Raw genomic sequence first — 20,712 nt, forward strand, 5'->3', positions numbered from 1 at the left:
AATTAAATTAAAAGTTAATTCTTAAAAGTATTATTTGTATTGTTTTAAATAAAAATGTAATTTTTTAAAATTAGAAATTGTTAATCAATTTAATTATTAATTTGATGCTTGTACTGTCCCTAATCCTGAAAAACTAAAGAAATTTTTATAGCAGTATTATAAATCCGGCGATATTGTAGCAATATATAAGCAAATTGCTAGCACTTTGTTGACTCGGTAGATGTGTTAATAGACGTAAAAAGGTCAAATTGGTTTTATTTTTGCAGAGCCAGAATAAAAATTAATACGATTCTTCTATGACAAGGCAATGGTTGCTCATTCAGAAAGTGTCAATAGTCCAAAGACGCAGGAGTCCGTGATCAAAAATGAAATACCGTATTCCGATAGTGACATTGTTATTACGGGAATATCAGGTAATTGTCCATTATGGCACGACTTGCTTGAACGTTATGAGAGCGTGACGTATCGGCTAAATAAACACTTTTTCCAGACCGCTTACCCGAATCAACTAATATCGATGAGTTTAAAAAAAATTTAATGAACGAAATAGATATGGTGACAGATGACGAGCGGCGTTGGACAAGAGGACTTTATGGGCTTCCAGCCAGATCTGGCAAGATAAAAGACCTCAGTCACTTTGATGCCACTTTTTTTAAAATACATTCCAAACAGGCACATGCAATGGATCCGCAGCTTCGTTTAATGTCTGAAGCAACCTATGAAGCCATAATTGACGCTGGTATTAATCCTACGACCGCGAGAGGATCGCGTACCGGTGTATTCGTCGGTACTTCTATCTCGGAATCGGATGAATTTTGGTTGAGGGATCCAGAAAACATAAATGGTGCGTAACTATAAAAAATGATGTCGAAATATTTTCTCAGTCAACTGTTTTAATTTTTCCTATCTGTCGCGGAGCATGGTATTTGTTCAAGTTTCATGTAAACGTAAAGAAAACTAAGAAATTATTACAATTATAGATTCTAGAAATCTAAAAATTTATTTAAAAATACGAAAATAACTATGATGGTACCGATGCATTATATTACACAAAGAAAAGTTTCTTAAAAAAAATTTGAATCAAAGAAATTGATTGTTATGGTTAAAAGAGTATAGCATTGCAATACGGTTAAAAAAAGTTTCTATAATTTGAAGAAATTTCTTGGTTATTTTTATTTTTAATAGAATAATAAAAGAAATAGATCAGTTGTACAACGCAAATCTATTTTTAATGAAAGATATATATTAAAATAACCAGAACTAAATTATTTCTTACATTACTTATCAATATTTTCTTTGAATTAAAAAATTATTTGTTCAAAATAAATTAAAAATTAAATAAATAATTTAATTATTACAAAAAAACCAATAACGTTATTTTTTGAAACCAAATAAATTTTTATTCTGTTCAAAAATACTTTCATTTTAATTTGAAAAAAATCTAGTAAAGAAGCAATTTCTTTCTTTTTAACATAATTTTTCTTTGAGTTTACGTGTACATAATTGTTATGTTCATATTTCAATATTTATTATAAATACCTTATAGCGTTAGAAAGATGACACGATTTGCTAAAAATAAATTGAGACATTTGCACTTGCTTCTAGGATACAATCTGCTCGGCAGTTCCAGATCTATGTTCGCCAACAGAATTTCCTATGCATTTGACTTTACTGGACCTAGTCACGCATTAGATACAGCTTGTTCCTCCTCCTTGTATGCAACACATCAAGCAGTAACTGCAATATGTGCCGGCGAGTGCAATGCTGCAATTGTCGGTGGATTGAATCTCGTTTTGAGACCGAACGTCTCACTGCAGTGTCTAAAATTAAATATGCTGTCCCAAGATGGCAAATGTAAAACATTTGACATTTTGGCTGACGGTATTGTGAGGTCTGAGGCGGTGGTGGCAATATATTTGCAGAAAGCAAAGGATGCGCGTCGAGTGTACGCGACAGTAGTTCGTACAAAGACAAATACAGACGGCTACAAATCCGAAGGTATTACGTATCCCAATGCTGAAAAGCAGTATGAATTAATACGTGATATTTATACCGAGGCAGGAATTAATCCCGCGGACGTGAGTTATGTGGAGGCTCACGGCACCGGTACTAAGGTAGGAGATAGGGTGGAGGTAACTTCCATCGACAAACTGTTCTGCAAAGATCGGAAGACTCCCTTACTAATAGGCTCGGTTAAATCTAACATGGGTCACTCAGAACCGGCCAGTGGATTATGCTCGATTGCCAAGGTATTAATCGCGATGGAAACAGGCGTGATACCGGCCAATTTGCACTTTAGACCACCGAATTCAAACATTCCTGCCTTAAAGGAAGGACGCATTCGAGTAGTGGACAAGGCCACACCGTGGAACGGTTGTTACCGATACAGCAATTAATTTCGGCAACAATTCGATGATGTTCAATGGCGATGTCAGTTTTGGTTTGCTTTTTGGATTGCTCATTAGGATAATGTGTGCATTTGTGCCACGAAAACCAAACGATTTAATACTCATAAGTGGTCTTATGAGTATTAACTCGTTTGGTTTTGGTGGCACAAATGCATATTATCCTAATGAGCAATCAAAAAAGCAAACCAAAACAGACATCGCCATTGAACATCGAATTGTTGCCGAAATTGATTGCTGTATCGGGTCGAACAAAGGAAGCGGTGCACACCTTACTGGATAAAGCAAAAGAGCATCGTAATGACGATGAGTTTCTCTCATTGTTAAGAATGATTCATAATAATGATATTTCCGGCCATGAGATTCGCGGCTACGAAATACTTAACATCTCAGGAAGTCTGGATACTTTCGGAATCCATTGTTCAACCGCTTTGATTCTAGTTCTAGATAAAAAATAAGAAAGTTTTGGTTTTGTAAAGAGCACAAATACATATATGTAGACACATAAAATTATAGATAAAAGATACATTTATATAAAGTGATAAAATAAATAAATATTATATATGGAGTAAGGAAAAATTAAATTAGACGTTGTACAAAATTTTGTATATATAAAAGTACGAATAAATACAGTAAAAAAAATTTCTTAAGAGTTAATACATTTCTATTTTCAATGTTATACGTTATAGATAAAATTATTAAATTGTAGGTATTGACGCAGAAAGTTTTGCGTCTGTGCTCTCTGTGCCAAATATTCAAATTTGCCATTACCTTCCGAAAGATAGATTCCGAATACTTCTCGGAATCTATCTCTCGGAAGGTAATAGCAAATCTCCGAGAGTATCTTAATATCCAAAATTAGATTATTTGGAATCGGTGTTTAAACTGTAAGTTCCTTATATCTGTTCAAATTGTAAAAAAGTGCACTGCACAGAAATATACGCTAAGGTGTTACCGAGCTCTGATAAAATCTAAGGATTGAAGAGGAACAGAAAGATGAGATTAGTACCAAGGTTTACTTCTCACCTGTTGGTTTGGATTCCCCAATGAGATCCATATATTGCGTTGTATTGACTGGCAGTTGTGGCGATGGCAAATCCAATTTCAAGTTTCCGACTTGAGCCTGCTGATGCGCAACAATGTGCATTACTTGATTCACTTTTGTATCGAAGCAGTCATCTGAAATATCCCATTGATTCGTTGAAATTCATCGCACGATGTTCGTGCGTATAATGATTCAATATCAATCATTGCCGCAATAGACATTTTATTTCATTTTTTTTTAGCAATTAACATTTTGCTTACCTCTAACACCGACCATCTTCAATGGATCTGAGCAATATCTCGAATTCGAGTTATCCATTCCTGCGACATGTCCGCAGTGACCATTGGGATGCGCGTAATGCGTGTGTTGACCGGAATTGCTCGCCTCGTGCGACGCGTTTCCGCTCCCATGATATCCGCCATACCTCAAGAGCTCTCTACCCCAATTTTGCTGATTTTGCGGCGTTGGAGAATCAGCGGCGAGTGGCTTGCCGTTCGGCCAGCATGATTTCACTGGCGTATTTGGCGGTGAGCCAGAAGTACTTGATGCGGAAATTGCAGGCGGAAGTGGAGCTCGTGATTTAGGTTGTAGATACTCGTCAGCATCCACCAAAGCTTCAAGACCATCCATCGCTAATGCGAGATTTCATCTCTTTTTCGTCCTAAAAATTCAAATTAAGAGTCGAGCTAATGCTAAACCGTACGTATTGTGAAATTCTACATTGGAAATTTTTGTCATTATATGATTACTATAAAAAGTTATAAGGCATTATTTCTAACTTTGATTTAAAAATTTTATCTGTACCGACAATCCGTATCGGTACGTATTTTATAAAAAAATATATTTAATAGTTGATACAGAAATATTATTAAGTATCAAAATCTGCTTTGATAGAAATTGTATTGTTCTTCTTATTTTTTTGTTCTATAGTAAAATTACATTACAAAAGTTATTATATTCTAGGAGTTGGGAATATACAATTTTTTATTATTAGTCGTTAAAAATTCATAGATTATTATCGATATCTAATATATTTTATATTAATGAACTGCTTAAGTATACGGATATAATATGAACAATTTGAAGCTTTACTGATATGATCGTAACGCAATTATCAATGAAATCCATTACATAATAATTTTAATAATTTTTAATTATTATATCAACATAATTATCTTCGATAATACAGCAAATTTTGCATAAAATAAAAATTACCTGTAGTGTATACGAAGGCAATCTCGTGTATTTATCTCCTTTAATGGCAAGATATCGATCAGGATCTTTAGACATTTTCGCGTAATCTTCGGCCAGTTCTTTAAAGCTAGGTCTGGATTCAGCGTCAAGCATCCAGCACTTAATCATAATCACGTATACGTCAATCGTACAAATCGCGAGCTGCGGTAATCTTTCGCCCTTTTCCAATAATTCTGACACGTTTCGAGCAGACATTTTCGTACAGTCTACCACCATAAGTCAGAACATCCCAAATGGTCACCCCAAAAGCCCACACGGCCGATTTGTGATTAAACAATCGATGCTGAATGCATTCTAATGCCAACCACTTAATCGGCATCTTCCCGCCTGCAGCTTTATACTGCTCCTCGTTAATGTCCAATAATTTAGCAAGACCAAAATCGGTGATCTTCACGCAATTTGGAGTTTGGACGAGGACATTTCGCGCTGCTAAATCTTGGTGAACTAATCTTCTCTCTTCCAAATAAGCCATACCCCTCGCGATCTGCGTACACCAATTTAACAGTGGCTTCGAACCAATTTTGTCTTTGTACCTGCCTACAAAATCTAGCAGACAGCCCAGGGGCATTCGAACCAATGGGATTGGCTTCGAACCAATTTTGTCTTTGTACCTGCCTACAAAATCTAGCAGACAGCCCAGGGGCATTAATTGAATCACCAACATCATCTGTGACGTCATGCATACCGCAAGTAATTGTAACAGATTTGGATGCTCAACACTAGCCATAATATAAGCCTCGTCGAGAAATTCTTTGCACCTGTGCCATCATGAAGAACCTTTATAGCAACTGGAATTTTTACGTTCTCTCCTTTGGGTACGCCTTTGTACACGTTGCCGAAAGCACCATAACCCAATATACCGCCTTTCCTCATCTCTTCTTCCTTGATGATTCGCAGTTTGGCAAGATTTGGTTTTATACCTGTCGGTCGAAGTGGTTCGTTGTCGTCTAATCCGGTCAAACCCATCGTCATTTTCACTGTGTTCTCCTTAGCTGTCGTTTTTATTCGCCAAAAGTACAGTAACACAACGACGACAATAACAAACACCGCTAATAAAACACCAATGCCAGCCAAAACAGCTGGATGAAATTCGTTTTCCATCTGGTAACCGAGGCCTAATGTTTCTATAGAACAGTATGGCTCACTGTCAGGAGGAAAGATCTTGTGAGGATACTCTGGTGGACAGGTCTCCGTGCAGTTAAAGGATGTTGAGTTGTCATCGGGATCGCCTATCCTATCCTAAATATGTAAATTATATAAATTAATATTATAACTGTTAATCTTTTCATACATATAAAGATTTTATAAATAATAATAAAAAATATAGAAGCTTGGTAATGCAGAAAAAGAATTAATAATTCAATAAAAGCCACAACGAGCAATTCAGCAAGAATGATAGTGCTTATTTAACATATAATTTTATATTTTAGATAAAAAATTCTTTTCTGAATTATAATTATTTGTATATAATTTATGTTGAATAAGCGCTATTATCATCGTTGAAATGTTCATTGCCGCATGTTATTATAAATTATAATTATGAAGATCTGTGTATTTTGATGTTGATATTACTAAAATAAAAGATCTTTTTTCCTTTTTATATTTTTTTTCCTTCCCAAGTATGTTGTATTGTCTATGACGTTTATGTATTGTAATAAAATAGATATGAATATAAAGCGTAATAAAAACTACTTCTTTAATATTGGCGTCTACGTACAATATAAATTTTATAATTCCGGCATTTGTAGCACTGATTAGGGCCTGGTCCAAAACATCCTCGACACTCTGCGAAGCACGGTATACATAGCTGCGTGTCAGAATCCGCGAAATGATCGGCAGGACATTCTTCTTCACATTGCTCCCCTCTTTTATACTTGGTGCATTATTGACACACTTGCTTGTGGAAGCCGTATCCTGTGCACTTCTTGCAACGTGGGTGGCACTTACGACAGCTTTTCCGGCGAGAGGTTTTAAAGGACCTTGTTCCAACGAACTCACCCATTCGTAATAATGTCCTGCGAATTTTATAATAAAAAAATTTATATAAACGTTTTTTCATACGACATTAAATAATACTTGTTATAACATTGAGAAATTGCATAAATTTACCTCTTATTATCATATTGTTTAAAAAATGTATTATAATTAATTTATTATTTTTAATTATACTTTGTAACAACGTTTATTATTATTTTCAAACATTTGTAGAATTAATAAAAATAATTAACATAGCAAAACTCTTTTTATATATGATATAATTATTGGTTGTATAATAATAATTAATATAAAGTATCAATTTTTTTCTATTTTTCTATATAGAATATAAATATATTCATACGCTAATACAAAAGTTATAAAATGATGGTATAACTTACCATCGGGACATGACTCTTTCTTTTGCAAACATCCCTCTGGTACATGGCCGTTCATAATTGCTTTTTCGCAACTATGACATCCGTTGGCGCCTATGTTGTTCTCTGGTCCCTCTCAACCGCCTACGCAATTCTGGTGGCAATGTTTACATTGGCCGTAGTCGTTGGCCGTACTTCGAGGACGGACACTCGGGCACACAGAATGGTCCGTCTCGCACATGTTTGCACTCTTTGCATTGGTCGGCATTAGGAGCGGTGCAGGAATTTTTGCATTCTTCGTGACACATCTTACAAGTTTTTTCGTCTGCTTGATACATTCTGACAACACAATCGTAAATAAAATTATTAAGCGACAATGAATTATCATGTACAGAAGTGACATGTAAAAGGCGTAAATAAAAAAGATTAATTAAAATAACGGGAAATAAAACATTACATAAAAAGTTTGCAAAAATAAAAAAATAAAATCGTACATGTGAAAAATTATTTAAATGTAATTCAAATTGTTTAGATTGTCATTCATATCACTTACTTTTTTAATGCAATTAAAGTACTAAGAGTGCACGTGCTGCATAATACACACGTAATATGCTTACGAGATGAATAACGATGAAAAAAAAAAAAAAATGGCAAAAATTAAGGCTTAATTTCTCGCGGAAGATTTTCAATTTACCTTCAATCCATGATCTAGGATAGCAATTTCGATTGCACAGAAGTCATATTATTGAAACTTTCAATTTCGTATTATTTAATTCTACGCTTATTGACTTACACAGTATCATTGCAATCTCGAAGACAGTCATTTCCTCGAAGAAAGTTTCTACACGATAAGCATTGTTGTCGTCCCGGTCCCCAACATCCTTCGTTTGAACATTCCTCGTCACACACGAGACCATCTTTAACTGCAAGTCAGACAATACTTTGTAAGGTTTTCATATTAGAAATTTAATATAACTTACTTATATAAAAGTGAGTAAATGTCGTTCAAACATGTGATTATAATTTTAATTTAGTCTTGAAAACATAAAAATAGCTCTCAAAGTAAAGTTTATTATAACAAATATACATGTTACAATACAAAAAATTTATTCCATTTAGAATGTTAATAAAGAAGAATTAATTTTTAAATTTAAAAAAATATTATATAATCATATTTATATCTAAATCATTTTACTATACTCACTGCATTCGCTTTCATTTCGATTATTAGACAAAAGGTTTTTATGTTCAGATGATTTCTTGATTCTGGTCCAATTGATGCTTTGTGCGTAACATAGATTTTTATTCTCCAAAATAACGACCGAGCCGGAATAAATCTTTTTTAAAGAACTCAGGCCAAAAGATACTAGAGAAGTTTTGACAATGTACAACGACGCAAAATATTCCGTGAGCGTTCTGCCTCCGATCACCTCTAGATTACAAAAGTACGAAAAGTTCTTGAAATCCTTGTGATCTTCTTGAATATTAAGATAACCCGTAATCTCTTTCAGCGTTTTGAAGACTTCTAATTTATCGGGATGCATCTTTTCGTTTCGTTTGCCGAACGTATAATTTGGATAAACGTGTTGAAAACCCTCGAAACTCTAATCCAGAATCGTGAAAGATCCTTCAATAATAGAACAATCCTTGAAGGTGTCGATGTTACCAGAGTGCACCTTTTCTACGCCCTTGCAGGTTTTTGGACAAGGGCCATCGCAAGGAACACACTCCAGATTCACTGTTTTCTTTTTCGATGGACAAGACGCATGCACCGTTGTCTTTTAAGAGATGATCCAGACATTTTCTTACACATGTCGCCCCATATGCGTACTTTCCGTCAAGATTGGCTTCCCATGAATAAGTTGTTGGATTATATCTAAAAGTATCATCAACATTTGGATATTAAATATTAAATTTTATTATTCATATTGTCATCTAAATTAATTTGCAATATAAGCAAAATCCTAGTTTTTTAAATAATTTATTATGTAGAAAAATATGCTTAAATGTTCAGAAAAATATTATTTGTTTGATTAATTATGGAGAAACGACCGAGCCGGTAAATTAAAATATTACTCTGTATTTTGTAACATTGAGGCGATTACGATAACTTTGGCCTTTTAAAATAAAAATGATTTTTGAAAGCATTTGTAGCAAGGTACACAGCAAAAAGATAAAAAACTTTTCAACCAACAGATAAATAAACCAAAATAAATATTATTAAGTTTAACTTTAAAAATATAAATATTATATAAAAAAATTGTGTGTTTTTAAAACAGATAATTTGTTTTTTGAAGCACGATTCTCTTAAACACAAATTCTAAAAAAAAGAAAACAGCTAAAAGAAATTTCTTTCCTTTTTTCCGTTTGTAATTGTTAGTTATTTTAGCATTTGTTGATTGGAGAATTTTTTTATTATTTCTCGCGTGTGTTTCTCGCTAAACATGTTTCCCGCATCCAAAAATCACTTTTATGTTGATGGGCCAAAGTTATCGTGATCGTAACATCTTTTGTAGCATTTTACATTAATCTTGTGTAAAGATGCAAGTATATAAGGTGACTTACTTTTGCATAAGCGGACATTCTTGCGTGCACACGCCGTCATCCAGGAAATTTTTACAGGCAAGACAGTCGCTCTGTTTGGGGCCGGTACAGCCACCCGCGCAAAAAAGATGGCAACATTCGCGCGGATTAGGACCGAAGTATCTGCCCTGCCAGCACTGGACGAACAGTTCATCTTCGTGAACTTCTGACAGTTCTCCGGACCTTCGCCCCAGCAGCCCTGTTTGCAACTTTCATCGCTTGCTGGACATACTCGTTCTGGCGATGTAAAATTGTACAAGTAAAAGTATTTTCCGCCATGACCTGTGATTATTTCCTCCCAATTAATAGTCTTCATGTGACTCACAGAGATTGTAGTTGTTGTACATGCCCACGCTCCCATTAAGTATATCTATGATGAAATCAAGTGCGTCAAGTTAGGTGTTGTCGCAAACGAAATGACAGGTCATCTTAAATTTCTCGCTTAACAATGTTCAACCGATGTTATTATTTTTAAGAGATATTTAATTTATTATTAAAGAATATCAAATTTGTATATTTGTAAGCTTTAGATTAATAACATGTTAATTGTTAAAATGTTTGTATACGTCACGTCATTAATTATAAATGTAAATTATAAATATAATCAGTTTACATAAATAATTACTTTACATAAATAACTAAATATTCAAACGTATCATACAGATACGTCATTTATCGTTTGAATCTCATTCCAGTCATGTCAACTTGAATAAAGTCTTGGAACTACTTTATGCCTTATTTTATTTTATCCCTTACATAATACGAATAAAGTAGACAACGTACCTCTAAGGGACGGCATCTCCAGGTTGTGCATTTGACACATTGTAACGAAGAGGGCGAACTCATGGTTGTGAATATTGAGCTTAAAAAGGGTCCTGCCACGGATGATCTGTAGGCTCGGGAGGACGATCTTGCGCACGTCCACGTGGCTGATGAGCACGTAACCGGTGACCTCCCGTATATATTGGAGAAAACTGAGGTCGAAGGATTCCTGGAGCCATGTGATCTTCAGGTTGCCGTCGGCGTAAGTACAGTTGGTGTACCGGTCTCGAAGATTCCGGTAGTGATGTTGTTTGCTGAACGGCACGGAGAGACGGCCATTTGTACCGATGCTATAAGCAAAATTATTAACATATAAGTTACGTTTCTAAATTTATATAAATATTAAGATATATATAGATCAAAGTGTGTTAAGAGATTGTTATTACTTTAACATCTATTTTTTTCTCGATTTATTAAAAATATAAATAAATTTAAGAAAATAATCATAATAACAGTAATAGTAATATAACTTTATTTTATTTATTTAATTTAATATAATAATATAAAGACTAATCTATAATTATTATATTATTATTTAGTTTAAAAGAATTCTCCTTTGAAAGCTAAAAGAAATTAATTTCTTAAGTTTAATAATCTTATTATTTTAAATCTTTAAAATTCCTCGAATATTTTATCGATATTTAGTAATTTGACAAAGTTATAGGTAAAGTAGTAAGCGACCGATATCGAAAAATTGGTTTGTTTGCAAAGAACTAAATTGAGTACGATGTTTATTATTGGATGTTTTTGAATAAAAAGGAAGTTTATAAATACTTAAGTCATTATCATGGATGATATCCTAATAACTATATTATATTATTCACATTCATTTATTTTGATTTGCACATAGACGTGAGATAAAATTAAAAATACAGAATACGGTTTTATTAAGTTTGTTCGTCACTAAACATTGAACAATATATATTACTGTCATGGAAATGTTTCAAAAATGAAATAATGGAAACTAAAAATAGACCACAGTCAAAAATATTTACCGAGATAAAGTTCATTTACAAACGCAACCTACGTTATAAATGGCAAAAAGAAGATCAAAATACTTAAGAAAGAAGAATGATAGCCAATTTCAACGAAATTTCAATGATAGCAACACTTCTTTTGAATAAGATTTTTTTTTATTTTTGGTGTAGAAGAAAGTTTTACCATTTATTCCACCTCCTTTATAAATCTTTTTACTATTAGTGATTGTTGCCGTCGGGATATTCGGTTACAAGAAAGAAAATGTCCCTCGAGTTTACAACGAAAATGAATGACTTTATTACTATCAAGCAGAGTTCAAACAGTATTACAAAAGTCGCGGAGATAACTCTTTACAATCACACGCGGTCTCTATGTTCTCTCAGTCTTGGGCGGGGAGAGACGTACACGTACAGTCTCCTCGACTCGCGGTAGCCACCACACGGAGAAGTAGGGTGCGCGCGCATAAAACGCCCATGCTCTTGGGCGCGTATTCAACATTCTCTCCCACCTTGAGTTGCGTCTTCTTGATATGAGCGCAACTCAACATACTAAAACAAAAATCAAAATTCAGAACAAAAAATTAAATTTATGCCTCAAATCTTTTGGGCTTCTTAACAAGACGTCCACTTCGCGTCTTGAAACTCGTCTCCTCTGAGGAAGTCATCTCTTCTTCAGGAACAGGTTTCTGCTTCTCGTGCGTTTTGGGCCTGCTTTGGTTTGCTCTAACAAACTTCTCGGATTCTCTCACATCTTGCCTTACTTCCAATGGAATCAGTCGTTGTACTGGGCGGATTAAATCACCTCTTCCTGTCTTCAGCTTTACAACTCTATTGTGGCCGTCCTTACCCGGAAAAACTTCCTTAATTACTGCAAGCGGCCAGTCCAGTCGCTTCTGTATATCGTTTCCCACTAGTACAACGTCACCTACTGTGACTTGAGTAGAAGTGTTCTTATGCTTTGCTCGCCTGGATAATTGTCCTAGGTATTGAAGACGAAAGCGACTTCTGATCTCTTCCTTCAGTCTCTGACGGTAGCGTATTCTTTGTGCAAAGTGACCTTTATTAAGTTGGTCTAAGTCTGGTACACCCACTTCGCGGATATCGCTAATGAACATAGCTGGAGTGATTGCCATAAGCTCCGTGCTCTCCTCCGGAAGGTAAGTAAGTGGCCTCGAGTTCATGACGGCTTCGCAATCGCACAAAACCGTGTTCATTTCTTCATAGCTCAATGAGGCTCTTCTCAGCGTTCTTTTTAATAAATCTTTAAGAAGGCGAATAAGACGCCCCCACCATCCTCCCCACCAAGCGGCTGAAGGCGGGTTAAAAATCCACTGTATCTGTTTGAGAGCGCAATGCTGAGAGATCCTCTGTCAGTTGATCTTCAGTAGCAAATTCGCCAGTTCCATGAAATTTCTTCCATTGTCACTGTAGACGACGGAGGGCCTTCCTCGCCGTGCTATGAATCTTCTGAAGGCCTCTATGAATTCCTCCGTTGACAATGATGTAACTAACTCTAGGTGGACCGCACGATAGACTGCGCAGGTAAATAAACAAATATAAGCTTTGCAGCCACCTTTTAAGAAAAGTGGACCTGCGTAATCGACGCCGGTGACTTCGAAAGCTGCGGCGTCTCGTACTCTGTCCTCCGGTAATGGTCCAGACGATACCTCTATATTCTTCACCCTGTGTCGACGGCAGATCGTACATTTGTAAATAACGGCGCGTACCGTGCGACGATACCGAAGGATCCAGAATTTCTCTCTTAAATTATTCATGACAATGTCGATACCTGCGTGATTAAGTTTCAAATGAGTATAATGGATCATTCTTTTCGTCAATAAATGTGTGGGATCCAATACTATGGGGTATCTGAAACAGAAAGTATCTTGGCGATTAGCAATTGCCGTTTTTATGCGTATAAGACCCTTTTCTTCGAAGGCCCCTATTCCCTGCAGTCGGGCATCTTTTAATTTTTGAAAAGATTCACTCTGTGCCAATTTTCAGAAGTATAACTCTGCTGCAGTGATCTCTTTTGCAGTCAATTCTTGATCGACGACTACATGCATTCTCTGAGAATTGCCTATGAATCTTAATATCCAGGCCATCGTACGCAAAATTTTAGGATATGTCGAGAATCTCTGCAGGTACCAAGGAATATCCTCTTCTTTTGTTTTCTCTGCAGCATCCATCATAACGATTCCTTTTTTAGCATTCTTTGGATAGGACCGTTCTTTAAGTCGGTCAGCTGTTTTACGCAGTTCCATATTAACCGCCTCTTCATTAATTTTTTCTTCACTCGCAGGCCAGTCTTCAGGGGGCATCTTTAGCCAGGCGGGTCCCTCCCACCATCTTGAATCTAGAAGTTTCCTCGCATCGCATCCTCGCGAAGGTAGATCCGCGGGATTTATAGCTCCTGGTACATATCTCCATGACACAACCTCTGTAAGGCTTCTGATTTCTTGGACGCGATTCCAAACAAATACTGTCCACTGTCTCGCTTGCCGTATCCATGCTAGGGCAGTGGTTGAATCACTCCAAAAATATCTCTTGACGTTTTGATAATCCATCGCCTTGTCGAACGAATGCATTAATCTTGCTCCAATGGAAGCAACCATCAATTCGAGACGTGGAATAGTCTTCTTGCTTTTCGGCGCTAATCTTGACTTAGCCTCAATTAAGTGTGTACTTTGATCCCTTCGCTTGTTTCCACTCGTATAAAGAGGACGGCCGCATAAGCATCCTTGCTTGCGTCTACGAAAATATGAAATGACAATGTGTCAATGTTCCTCTTGTCACCAAAAGTCCAGCGAGGAAACCTTAAAAGACGAAGGAGATTCAATCGTCGTGTCCACTCTAGAAATTCCCCTTTGCTCTCCGGATCGATCTCCGTGTCCCAGTCTGTATGTCGGGTCCAAAGACGTTGCAACAATAATTTTGGCCTCAACAACACGGGACAAATGACGCCCAGAGGATCAAAAATCTTCTGTACATATGATAACACGATTCTCTTCGTAATCTTCTCCTCTAAAAGCTGCGAGGGAAAGCCTGCCAGCGAAAGAGTGTCACTCTTGGTATTCCAGATGAGCCCCAGAACTGTTGCTCGTTTCTCGCAATCCATTCCTGTATATTTCCAATCTCTCAAATGGAACTTGGATCTGCTTAAAAGAGAGCTGGCTTCTCTCTGAAAAACCTCAAAATCAGAATAAGAATCGACGCTAGTAATGCAATCATCTACATAAAAAAACTTCGTTAATTTCTCATACACTTGGTTTTTCTGTGGCGAAGCAGCCGAACTCACGGCTTTTCCGATGAGTAACTCTAAGGTAGCTCCCAAAAGGAAAGGGCTGCTGGTTACGCCGAAGACAACCCGACGATGTCGATAAATCTCTATTTCCCCGTTGGCATCCCACCACAGGAATCTCAGAACATCTCTATCCTTCGGGGAGACGCTAATCTGCAAAAAGGCTTTTGCAATATCTGCTGTCACTCCTATCTTCTGTTCTCGAAACCGGTGCAGCAGTGCTGGAATGAGCTCAATAAGGTTAGGCCCTGTTTCGAGGCATTGGTTGAGCGACGGCGAATCCTTTCTACTTTTTGCTGAAGCGTCAAAAACCGGCCGGATTTTTGTTGTTCCTTCTTCTTTAATGACAGGCCGGTGTGGTAGATAAAAACTCTCTTTGTCGCTTTCGTGTACAGGTACTTTCTCAATGATATCTTCAGCGAGCCAATTGCAAAAGATCAAATTGTAATCTTCAAACAAGCTCTCCTGTTTCAATTTCTTGGTCATGAGATTCAATCGTTTTTCTGCTACCTCTTTATTGTCTTGCAACGGCGGATAACTTTCCTTCCAGGGTAGCATGACCTCATAACGTCCTTCTTTTGAGATCTCCGTCGTTTCCAGGAATATCTTCTTAATCTCAGCTTGACGTGCTTCCTTTGAAACGTTCTCTATGGGGTCAGTAATGCCCAACGTATCGAGTCTCCATAAATGTGATATGTCGGCTTCTTGTGCGTACATGGAGACAACCATCAGTGCCGTATCTGTTTCATTTCCATCCTCGAAATCATAGCCTAAGATTGTCCATCCTAATTTTGTCTCCAATGCTGTTATCCCCGGATCTATTTGTATAACTTTACCCGTGATTATTTTACCTGCAAAATCGGCTCCTATTAACAAAGAAATGGATTCGCTGCCTTCGCCGGTGTCACTCAACCGTATGTTCTTCTTTTCCAGTTCATCCACCCAAGGCCCATTAGTTTCCGGTGGAGTATCCTGACAAATAGTGTCTTGTTGTAAGGCGACAAAATCGCATTGGTATGTTCCCTTCAGATTATCGATACGAATCCGACAGGTTTTATGTTTCTGAGGTCTGGTCTTGATTCCCTCGAACAGCAGATGTATCATCGTTCGCTCACCTTTCGTTTCGTAACCAAGGTTCTTGGCCACCTTCTCTAACACATAGGATCGGTGTGAACCGGTATCAATAACAGCTCGAACAGTTATCAACTCTTTTGGTCCGCGCATCTTGACTCTTAATAACGGTAGAAACATCTTATCGTCGCAGGAAACATTGGCTAAACAACTATCTCCCTCGCTGAAACCTGATTTGCTGGACTTCTTCTCGTCAGCTTCCTTCGCATCGTTTTTATTGGAGAGATTTCGGCACATCAGAAGGAAGGTCGTTGCATCCACTTCAACGATGTGGAACGAAAATGGCGGCGGCCATACTTTTACTGCACACTCGCTCACTCACACAACTAATAGCTGTAGTACCTTACTATCTACGTACATACACTAACACTGACTCGCTGTCTCGAAAATGGCGGCTATGCAACGACCTTCCTTCCCCTCCAACGCCAATCCACGGACCTTGGCGGTAGCCACCACACGGAGAAATAGGGTGCGCGCGCATACAACGCCCATGCTCTTGGGCGCGTATTCAACAGTGATTAATAAGTAGCAAGAAAGTAACATATTTTAATTTAGAAAATATTAAAATATTATTAAAATAGGTGATCAGTGAGTAACAAATAAATATGCTTCGTTTAATGTTACTTGATCTTTGTGTCGTCTTAAAAAAAAATTTTGGCAACTCTTCAAAAGAGAATACTTTTTTAATATCTATTTTTAATTGCTATCATATTTGTTATTGCGTAAATCAGTTTTACATTTGAATTAATATTGAAACTCTGATTTAACGGTCTTTGTTCATCAATGAGTTCTATAAATTACATATAACAATATCTTTCAAGTATATACGTAAGTTAATACAGTAACTTATTGACCTCTATTAAGCTGGACCCCCCACCAGCGAAAATCGAGTTCGCACTAGGTCAAAAATTTAGTGCTTTTTAGGTGCTAATTTAGTACTCTAGTCCGAATTTTGGTGCTCAAACCGTTTAGCAGTAATTAAAAAAAAAAATGGGGGGTGCAGCTTAATGGCAAGCTGGATCCCTCCATAATAAAAAAAATATATACAGTGGTCACAAACACAAAACAAGTACACTAGAATTTAGTGCTAATTTAGTGCTCAAAGAAACCCCTAAAAAAAAATTAAAAATTAATAATTGTTTAAAAAAACATCACTATAAACCCAGCGCAGCATTGCGATCTTGGAGAACAATACTTACAGACCACTAAATTTGTATGTTTTTGGTAGTAAAATGACATGGAAAACGAAAATAATCATAATACAACAAGATTCAAAGTTATTAATATAATAATAATTATTAATTCCTGTCCGATAGTGCAAAAAATCAGTTATCAGATCGTCGAATTTGACGCTTGTAAAAATTATATACTAAAATGTTATTTAGACATCGAAGTATAAAAATATATCAATTTTAAATCAAGTGCTCACTGCAAATTGCTGAAAAATAAATTGTTTATGCGCGGAAAGCACGCGCCGCGCTCTAACTTTACTCTTCTGATCCACAGAGAATTTGGTGCTCGTAAAAATCTTATATCAAAATGTTCCTTAGACATCGTAGTATTATAATAAATTATTTGCGACTTTGGTGCTCGATGCCAACTGCTGAAAAATAAATTGTTTATGCGCGGAGAGCACGCGCTGCGTACTAACTTTACTCTCCAGATCGTCAGAAAATTTGGTGCTCGTAAAAATCTTATATCAAAATTTTCCTTAGACATCGTAGTATTATAATAAATTATTTGCGACTTTGGTGCTCGATGCCAACTGCTGAAAAATATATTGTTTTTGCGCGGAGAGCACGCGCCGCGCACTAACTTTACTCTCCAGATCGTCAGAAAATTTGGTGCTCGTGAAAATTATATACTAAAATGTTCCTTGGACATCATAATGTCGAGATGAAACAATTTCGGGTTTTAGTGCTATCTGCAAACTGTTATAGTGCAGTGGTGAAACAGTGTTACATATATGTGTTTGTGTATGATTATGACCTTATTATGTGTTATAAGAATATGTGCTAGAACGAAATTGTGCTGGTATATTTCTGTGTGATATGTTATATAAATGCCCAATATTTCTGTGTTTGTCATCGATCTATTTCCTCGCATGGTACAAACGGTTTTAGGGCCATTTTACATCTGACCAATTATCTTGTCATTTTTCTTTACGCCACGGTGTTGCACTTTTTTAATCTTTTATCAACCTTTCTATTCTTAACAATAAAAGTAAGTAAATGGGCTTTTAACGAACAGTTTCAAGATATAGGAATCAATACATTTTTATTTCGAAAGGGAAAGTATACATGAATATCCACTTTATATTCTTCTAAACTGCCAGATCTAATATATGTGAAATTATGAAATCTATCATTAGGGTACTTATTAAAATACCAGTAATAAAATCAATAAATTGTTAGTTAAAAATATTAATACGTTTAATATTTTTGGAGCGGCATTTTGGTGTTAAATAAAATGTAAACACTCAAAATGTTAAACACATTAATGCTGTTAACTAATAATTTATTGTTAACTAATACTTTACTAGTATTTTCATAAGTTTACTGATCATGGATTTTATAAATTCACATAAATTAAATCTGGTTGTTATTTATGTATCTTTTCTTTTCCGAAGTAAACATGTATTGATTTCTGTACTGTTTAATCTGTTCGTTAAAGTCACGTTTATTTACCTTTATTGTTATTTGCTTACACAAACTTGAGATTGGAACATTGTTTCGTATATACTCTCTCTACTTTTCTTTCGCTTTCCTTGAGAAATTTGAATTTCGACCTTTAGTTTCGCGACCGTAGTGGAGACAAAATAAGCGAAGACAAAAGCATAAGTAAGTTCGACATTAATGGTTTTCAATAATTTTTCATTATGCGTACATCATACAGCGTACATCGTTTTATTGTGAACATTTTATAATTCTAGAAAAAATCAAAGATAGAAAGCCGTATAATGGAGCAGTCTAATTTTACTGGAAATAAAATGCAAGGTAATATAATTTCTTATAATACCGTACTCAAAAGAATTGCTTATTTCTACTATCCTGGATATCTCGAATCTGTTCATTTTTTCGCCTATTTTAAATGGTTCAAAAAATTTATAAAAATTTAAGTATATACTTTCTGTTTCCTAAAACAAATTAAACTTTAATTTTAGAAAATAATAAAATATTGCATATAATTTAATAATCCATTACACTTTTGAGAAACTTGTACGAGAAAGAATCAGTCCGACATGAAATATCCAGGATAGTAGTGAAAGGATTAATATATTTAATACTAATGTTGAAAACTTGTAACGAAACGCCCCTCCACCTCGCGCGCACTGCCACTCCGCTCCGTCCACCCGAGCAAAACACCGGCAGAACGCCACGTGCGCGCACAGGGCTAACCTATCGTTGCGATCACGCAGCAGCACGCGCGCCGCCCGTGGCGTTCGGCAACGCTCCCACTCCGGGCCAGCCGACCGAACGCACGGATTGGTCCGCCCAACCGTGCGTTCGGATATATAAGCCGGCAGTGGGAACGCCGAGATGAGATCTTCCCGGTCCGCCGAATCCGACAGGTCGAGTATCCTCGACCGCACTCCGACTCCCAAGAGGACGAGAATACTCGCCTCATCCTGATTCCCCTCGACGAGCATCCTCGTCGTTCCGGCTAGCCGAGTATCCTCGGCTAATCCTGTCATACCGAATACCGCCAATCACGGCGAGCATCCTCGCCGTAGCCGAGTATCCTCGGCTAATCCTGTCCTACCGAACACCGTACACAGCCAATCACGGCGAGCATCCTCGCCGTGCTCCGTAGCCGAGTATCCTCGGCGAATCACCGCCCACGACGAGCATCCTCGTCGAGTCCGCAGGCTGGGTATCCCTAGCCAATCCCATCCGTCCTCTCCCTCAGGGAAGAGTCTCTCGTAACCTAAAGCCTCGTCAGGGCATCCGCGTCCTGACGAGAACTTCGCCTCTTTTTGCACGAGGCGGCTCGGGCGAGACGCGGAATCGTCGCCGACGCTCCAATCCCGCGTTCCGCGACTCCCCGACCACCCCGGACACCGTGTCCGTTTAAAAACACCGCGTTTAGTTAAGTTCTTATTATGTATCTTTTGTAAGTAGATTTATTACGTGTCGCTTTACCATTTCACCCGTGTTATTACGGACATCACAATTTGATTCTTTTAGTGTAAATGTAATCCCGGCTCTCGCTTAACGTTTTCATTAAGCAAGCGCGTCGTCGTCCGTGCACCGTCACCCAAACTAGCGATTCCGACAGCTCAACGGCGATTGGCCGCCGCGACTACCGCGAGCCAATCGCGTCCCCGCTTAGGCTAGGTCCACTCGCCACGAGGCGCTAGACTCAATAAGCCATAAGGCTATGTGTAAATATTGCAGCTAAATAAAGATCTCCTATGTTTGTCAGCTAAATACCGAGTGCGATTATTATACCGAACCCGACCAATCCGGCGAGCTCATCCGCAACCGTATCCTGACACCTACCCGAACCGCACGAAAACCACCAGCGTTACAAACTAATTTTAGTAACGCGTTTTAATTTTTTTCTAATTTTAATAAAACTTTAGTGTGCGTGTGCGTATGCATGTGTGTATATTATGTGTGTGTAAATGTGTTAAAATTCTACATATAAAACGAGCAAATAAAATTTAAAATTATTACAGAACATTTACAAACACACACGCTCGCGCGCGCGCGTGTGTGTGTGTGTGTGCACATACATATATACATACATACATACATACATATATATATATATATATATATATATATATATATAAACAAACGCACACAAAAAAAAGTTTAAATAAATAAGTAAATATATA

General features: G+C 37.0%; 2 protein-coding genes and 1 pseudogene across 2 annotated transcripts; 1 reads left to right on the plus strand and 2 right to left on the minus strand.

The window, feature by feature from the left end:
- LOC105206862 overlaps positions 1-10,785 on the minus strand; it is a 174,230-nt pseudogene extending 163,445 nt beyond the window's left edge.
- LOC105203981 (fatty acid synthase-like) lies at positions 254-2,411 on the plus strand. The gene is made up of 3 exons (XM_011172946.3): positions 254-413; positions 491-844; positions 1,606-2,411. The coding sequence occupies exons 1-3, from the start codon at positions 308-310 to the stop codon at positions 2,394-2,396; spliced, it is 1,251 nt and encodes a 416-aa protein (XP_011171248.3). The 5' UTR covers positions 254-307; the 3' UTR covers positions 2,397-2,411.
- A 2,022-nt stretch (positions 10,786-12,807) lies between the features above and the next one.
- LOC105206992 lies at positions 12,808-16,106 on the minus strand. Its single transcript, XM_039453021.1, has 3 exons — positions 14,254-16,106; positions 13,451-14,188; positions 12,808-13,306 (listed from the first exon to the last, which is right to left on the minus strand). Exons 1-3 carry the CDS (start codon positions 16,104-16,106, stop codon positions 12,808-12,810), a joined length of 3,090 nt encoding a protein of 1,029 aa, XP_039308955.1.
- Positions 16,107-20,712: the final 4,606 nt, after the last annotated feature.

This window comes from Solenopsis invicta, chromosome 1 (genome assembly GCF_016802725.1).
Source record: "Solenopsis invicta isolate M01_SB chromosome 1, UNIL_Sinv_3.0, whole genome shotgun sequence".
NCBI lineage: Eukaryota > Metazoa > Arthropoda > Insecta > Hymenoptera > Formicidae > Solenopsis > Solenopsis invicta.

Coding starts and splice junctions, on each gene's coding strand:
- LOC105203981 (XM_011172946.3), top strand. CDS start 308: ATGGTTGCTCATTCAGAAAGTGTCAATAGTCCAAAGACGCAGGAGTCC. Junction 414..490: donor TGTTATTACGGGAATATCAG/GTAATTGTCCAT, acceptor CACTTTTTCCAG/ACCGCTTACCCGAATCAACT. Junction 845..1,605: donor GGATCCAGAAAACATAAATG/GTGCGTAACTAT, acceptor ACTTGCTTCTAG/GATACAATCTGCTCGGCAGT.
- LOC105206992 (XM_039453021.1), bottom strand. CDS start 16,106: ATGTGCCGAAATCTCTCCAATAAAAACGATGCGAAGGAAGCTGACGAG. Junction 14,189..14,253: donor AATCTCCTTCGTCTTTTAAG/GTTTCCTCGCTG, acceptor ATATTTTCGTAG/ACGCAAGCAAGGATGCTTAT. Junction 13,307..13,450: donor AAAGAGATCACTGCAGCAGA/GTTATACTTCTG, acceptor TTTCTGTTTCAG/ATACCCCATAGTATTGGATC.